Source organism: Drosophila mauritiana, chromosome 3R (assembly GCF_004382145.1).
Source record: "Drosophila mauritiana strain mau12 chromosome 3R, ASM438214v1, whole genome shotgun sequence".
Taxonomy (NCBI): Eukaryota; Metazoa; Arthropoda; class Insecta; order Diptera; family Drosophilidae; genus Drosophila; species Drosophila mauritiana.
The window spans coordinates 26,345,434-26,352,077 of record NC_046670.1 but is presented as its reverse complement, the minus strand read 5'-3'; the positions used below and the strand labels follow the sequence as shown (position 1 = coordinate 26,352,077).

The 6,644-nt window shown below is 43.7% G+C and overlaps 1 protein-coding gene across 1 annotated transcript; it reads left to right on the top strand.

Moving 5' to 3' along the window:
- The first annotated feature begins 3,806 nt into the window (after nt 1-3,806).
- On the top strand, nt 3,807-4,762 carry LOC117143645. Its single transcript, XM_033308424.1, has 2 exons — nt 3,807-3,991; nt 4,053-4,762. The coding sequence occupies exons 1-2, from the start codon at nt 3,830-3,832 to the stop codon at nt 4,203-4,205; spliced, it is 315 nt and encodes a 104-aa protein (XP_033164315.1). The 5' UTR covers nt 3,807-3,829; the 3' UTR covers nt 4,206-4,762.
- The last annotated feature ends 1,882 nt before the right edge of the window (nt 4,763-6,644 follow it).

Here is a 6,644-nt window from a genome sequence, read left to right as displayed (position 1 = left end):
CGCTGTTAATATTTTATTGTTGAATGAATGAACGAAAGGAAGTTGCAGCATTGCCTTCTCACATATTTTTTAGCCATGTTTGAGCAGCTTTTTTTAAATATTTTTACACTGTATTTTGCCTTGTTTTTTGTTGTCAGAGTGAAGCGTGGCTAGCGGTTGTCACGTTTTGTTTGCTGGCAATTTATGCGCTGCCTGACGATCCTGGGCATCCACTGGCATCCCCAAAGCATCCCGACAGGAAGAGGTGGGAAAAAAAGGAGAAAAGGAAAAGGGAACGCCATCAGCGCAGCAATCCTGTCGAAGCATTCATCAAAAAATGGAAACTAATTTCCTGTCAGTCGTTGTTGCCGTTGACGCTCGGCTCACAATGGCTTGCACCTTCTTCATGATGATTTTTTGCAGCTTTTTGTTTGTTCGTTTGTTTGTTTGTTTGTTTGGTTGTTCGGTGGCCGTGTGCGATGCCATTTCGGTTTTATTGTTGCTCCATTTTTTACTTGGCTTTTATTAATTTTTTGCTGTCTGCCGTTGGCCGCGATACAATGAAGTGAAAATGGCGCTGACTGCACATAAATTGCCGTCGATTGCTGTGCGTTCGCCTCCTTCTCGTCTTTCTGCCGACGAGTCCTTGCCGCCATCCTTGTTTTTTTTTATTTCGCCGAGTGCCATCGTTATCCTTATTGTGCATATGGCGAAGTTATCTTTGGGCCCTTTGTGCTGCAACTGCCATTTGACTGGCCAATTTTAATTGAAAAATTTTGCATATTGATGGAATTTTTTACCACCAATTTTCGGTGCGCATATGGATTTATGAGCGCGGTTGATAAGGCGAAAGTCAATTCGGCAAAAATGCTAATGAACTTAGACAAAACTGTCGTTAAATTCAAATGGCACAAACTTATTGAAAGATCTAAGAAAATTAATCGTAGAAATATCACTCTTAATGGTAATTAGCCCCCTTAACTACTTAAGATCAAGCGTTCTATTCATTGAGTAGATAAATACCAGATTGCTATAACTTAATTATATATATTTTATAGCTGCATAAATGTTGCTAAATGTACGATATAACATTTTCCGAGTGCACTATCGGATTTAAAAGCAATCGAACGACCAATGAGCGGCACTTGAGGCCTTTGAAATTATATGCTTTTAGGATCACTTTAATGCGATCTGGTAATTTTATTGGTCGAAATTACAGGGAAGCGGTGGATTCGAATTCCCAGCGGCATCGGTGGTTTAAGTTGCCAATTTGCTGCCGCTTGAGGAGGCTGGGGAGGAATTTCCTCCTCCTACTTAGCCTCTTAATTTGCGACAATAATCTTAGCCATCGGCTGGCTTTTGAAGGGAAGTGCGCGTCCAGTTGGCTGGAAAATGACTTGGCCGGGCCGAAACAAAAAGCGAAATTATGAAATGCAATTTGGGAAATATTTGCAATTGGCTGCGCGGCCATTAAATTGCCGACTGCGAGACTCGAAAAAATAAAGCCGACCCGCAAACAAACCGAAACGAAACGAAACGGACTGAACTGAACTGAAATGAAAGGCCGCAATAATAAGTAATCATAATAATTGCAGCGAGAGGCGATATAAAAAGCAGCAGAAGCGGGCAAAAAGCGAGGAAAGCTGGGCGGAGACGAGTTAATTAAGTCATTCTGCCCAGCGACCGTTACACACGGCGTATACGCAATTAAAGAGCCGCCAGGCATTCAAAACATGAAGAAAGCTGCCTCGGAAGCGGCGACATTCGCCGTCCAGCGGAAGTTTGCTTAATTGCGTAACCAGCGGGGATTCCATTCCGCCAAAGGATGGCGAAGAAGCCTCCGCCAGGAGGATCCGGATTTCTGGAATTCCGAGTGTCCGCTTTCGTGGAGTAATTGACAAATAACATGAAATAATTGCATCATTATGAAGATGACTAATGTGCGACAGCTTCTGGAAAGGTGGCTCTAAATTTATATACCATATAACCAGTTACTATCTGAGAAATCAGTCATTTCAGATGACTTCCAATTAGAAACCATTTTTTTATGAACTGATTTCATAGAGTGAGCTTGCAAAGAATGGTGCACCAATCACCGATCTCGATTTGGGAATTTCGATCTCAAAATCTAGACAAGATCGAATCATCAGATTCCAAATGACTTTGCTTTCAGTTGTCTCTCTCATTTTTCAGCCTTCCCTCTCTTCCGCAATCTTTGAGATCGTTTTCGTCTCGAAATCAAAAAGATACTCTTGAGAATGTTCTCAGTTTTCTATTTGTATGCATTATTTTCTTGCATAAAAAGTTAAAATCGAGAAGAACTTGGTAGTGGCCATTCGATTCTCCTCTCGATATGCTGAGCAGCCTCGTCAAGCATTTCGCTAGCTAATGACTTACATTGAACTCTAACCCGCTGACGGGCTTAGAGACAGGCATTAGCCAGGCTTAGTTAGCCATGGCCGCGGAACAGAAACACCTTTGGCACACAACAAAATGGCAGGTAGCACTTGGGGCTTAATTGCCTATTAGCAGGAGCCGCAGCAGCCGCAGACACGACCTCGTCGAGCACTAAAAACCAGGTCCAATGCCCAGGAACCAGCGGCCAAAAGCGAAAAGCAGCATGGCTGATCCGAGGGCCAACTCAAGTGGGAGTTGCAAGCCATTGGCAATTAAGTGCAAGCCAATCAAGCGATTTGTACATGCCCAACACTTACACATGCCAAGGTGCTCTCGGCCGCTGCACTGCAAAAAATAATGGGTGCCAAGACAGGAATTAGATAGAAAGCAACAAAAACTACGAGCGAAGTAACATCTCTACGCAATCATTCTTGAAATTTATTTTAAATATGAATATTGAAATTTAAAAAATATACTACATATTTTCCAGTGAGCTTAAAACCCATTTGGCCGATGATCTTGGCCAGCAGCCCAACGGGCGGCGGCTGAATTGGCTGAGCTGGCCAACAGCCAATGCGCATTGGCTCTCTTTTGACGCCTTGGGCAAAACGCGCTATAAACTTTAATTAAGACATAAAGCTGTTTTAACCGTGCACTAAAAGGTAGCCCCCCAGCTCATCGGGGCCAAAGTGAAAGAAGGGCAACGTACCTGGCCAAATACCTGGGGATGGGCCCGACTTTTCGGCCTTTTCCGATGATTTTTTCGAGTTATTATGGCTGCGCTACGTGAAGAGCATAAAATCGGCAACGGAACTTTAAGTATTGGTCCAAACCCGGATCGGCATAGATAGTGTGTTTTTTCTGTGGGGAAATGTGAGGCTGAGATTACCCGCCCATTTCGAGCAGTGTTATAAAGCTAATTGCGGGAAGCCACTTTTCTCATGGATTTCTGTGGTTTTTAACCATATTATTAAACTTTAATGTAGACTTGTCTGCCACATAAAGGATGTAAAGCACAAAGTCATGCTGATTTTATATAGGAAAATACTTGCAACTGTTTGAAGTAAATTAATAACTTTATATCGACTCTGATCTCTAAACCCTTTTCATTCTGAAAAACCAAGCTTTTCCATTAGCACTGAGGAACTGGGAAGATTCTTGGAAAATTCTACTGAGCTGATGAGTTCGAGTTCGAGTGCTCCTGGCCAAACTATGCGACCAATCTGTGGACTCACTCACAGTTCACATGGCGATTGGTAATGGGGAAAAAATCAACGTCTTTTTTGCAGTCGTTACAAGCGCTCTCAAATCGCCAACCAATTAACTTGGAAAGTTCACGAAACTGCAACCGCGCAGCGAGCACTAAAAATCGACACATAAAATGAAGTTATAAGAATGCTGAGCAAGCCAACAACTGCTGAGCACTTGGCGCAGATGGATGGATGGATGAAGGATGCTGGATGCTGGATGGTTGGGAAGACCGCAGACTGGAGGACTGAAGACCGGAGGCCAGAAGACTGCGAGACCGCAGAGGCCGAGGAGCGAAGACTGGTTTTGTGATCCGCAGATCGTCGCCAGTCAGCAGCGATTTAACGTGGCGCACATTATTCATTCCGTACGTTTTTATTACTTCATGTTCGTGTTATTTGTAATTTTAACAAGATAATTTTGTTCAGGCATTTAATGACAGGCCGCAGAGTGGAACCAGCAGTCAATTTACTTGCACTTGCAGCGATGATCTCGAACGGAATGGAGTGGACCAGGTGTGTTTCTGTATCCGAAGGATACACTCCGACCAATCGGTCACATACATACATGCATACACTTAATTGCCATGGAGCGGAAATGTATTCATGTGATTTTTATGCTGCCACACCAATTATGGCTGCCTTTTTCGTGGGATAGCGCGACTTAATTGGCAAAAATATTAAATCAGCCAATTTGTAAGGAGAAACGCCAACCGACCTGGTCGACTTGGCCGACTTGCTCGACTTGGCCAACTGCGCATAATGAAGCCATCAACTGGGCTCCCACTGCCACGCCCCTCCGGCATCCTTGGGCGCGAAGTGCCCCGAATAAGCCAGTGAACCTGGAGACCCTCTGTATCGCAACCCTTTTCTTCGCCGTGGCCAAGATCGTTTATCAAAAGTCGCTGCCATTGTGGCCATTTTCTGCCATTTCTGCGGGGCATTCAAATTCCTAGAACAATGAAATAATTCCATAAATTCGATCGCTATTAGCGTTGGCCACCATTTTTTCTGCCCAGTCACCATCTTGGGCAAAGCTCCTCCTCCTTTTTGGCTCACAGCTGGTAGGCGGTTACCATTGCGATCGAAACGGGTTTCCGTGGTTAAAACTTGTTGGCCAAAAACAGGTTTCCCCTCTATTTTCGCTGGCGGGGGGCGGGAAGCCCAAGCGAACTCAACTCGCGAGGCAGCCAAGTTGGCTAAAATGTCTGGACCCGCTGGATTTATGGTCAGTGAGGTCCGAATGGGTTTTCCACACCGTTCTGGCCATTCAGTTGGCCAACTTACTGCCTCGATTTGCCCGACGGCAGTTACATGTTCGCACCCCGACCATTCGATCTCATTTGCGTCAACCGAGTGTCATACCATTGGAGTGTTTATCTAGTTGCACAATGGGTGCCTGCCCCAAAGTTGCAAGTTTGGTGCAGCTTCCTGAATATTTGCAGTGTGGTTTTGTGTCCCATTTTTTGTAAGAGTGGATTGAAAGTTAGAAGAGGCAGTGAAAAGAAATTAGTTTACTTAAAAGTCCCTCAAGTTAACAACAGATTTAAAAGATTATAATATCAGCAGTAATAATTATATGGAACTTCAGTTAGTTCTCCCCCCTTATTGGGGCAATTAATTATAATTTCTTAAACGTGTTAAAAAAAGCGCATCTTAACATCCATTTCAAGCCCTGCGAACATGGTGCAGCCAACCATGGGCATAATTTGTTTACACTGCCACATTAATATCAAATTCCCTGCCGATGCAGCCCATAAATGAATAATAATAATTTCATAGAACCCATTCTTTGTGGATAAACGGAAGGAATTAGCCATAATTACGAGCAGGGCCGATTAAGTGCACCATGGCACGCAGGCGCCTCCCATCCCAGTCCATCCGCTCAGGATGGTTCTGCCCCTGGTTCCTTCGGATAGTAGATGGTAGATGGTAGCTGGTGGATGGTAGATGGTATGGAGTATCTCATATCTGCTGTCTTGGTAACGAACCCGAACCGAACGGAGGAGAACTGGTAGCAGTTCCTTGAGCCAATGTCGAGGGCAATTAAAACGAGCAACGGCGCGCAAAACGCACGAAACGGAATTAAAAAGGCATCTTGTTATTAATTAGGGAGAACAGTAGCTGACAGATATAAAATGTTTGCTAATTTGAGATATATATACACATATATTCGGTAGATATATGTTTATATATATAATCGCATTCCCTTTTGGCAGCGGCTTCCTCGCTTTCGGTCAAACGAATTCGCGATAAAGCGAATTTCAATGTCTTTAGCTTATAATTGGGCACAGTCAGCAAAATTGGGGAAAGCGAAAGGAGAGGACAAAAGATGCACGATACTTTGGATACTTTTTCGGATGCTTTGGTCGGAGGAAGGGTCCTCTATCGTTAATATTTGGGCATTCCATTTGTTCCCGCGGCTTTCTCGCCAGATTGCTATCGGTGTCGCCTCGAAAACTTCGTCAGCCTGGATTTTATAGTCGAAATTAATTAACATGACTTCCGTTTTGCCGAAACGCTCCTTATGCCTCCGCTAATTGGGTATCAGCAGCCTTTGTTCTGGAATAACTCCGAGATTTGGAGGCACCATCTCCAAAATACCCCATAATACACCCATAACACCATACAACAACACCTTTGGCAACCCCAAAACTCAGCGCAGACTTTCGCTTTTCGATCTGAACTAGTTGCCCCATGGCGTGTCGCTTTTAGCTTAGTCTACATTTTATTATGCTCATTTAATATTGAATTTTGAATTCCGAGCTATCAGAGCCCAAAGATCTCGAAGGGGGGGAAAAAACAATACAACGCGACGCGTGCAAATTGATTTTCGCGTTTTGCATGCAAATTTCAATCAAAATTAATTAGTTAACATTTTTATTGTTGTACAAATGAGCAAAAATTAATTTGCATGACTATTAAGAGGAATGACTTTCGTGCAATAAATAATGGCAAATCCGGCAGCAACAAAAACAGCCAGCAGCCAGCAGCCAGCAAAAAAAAAAAACTGGCAAGTGA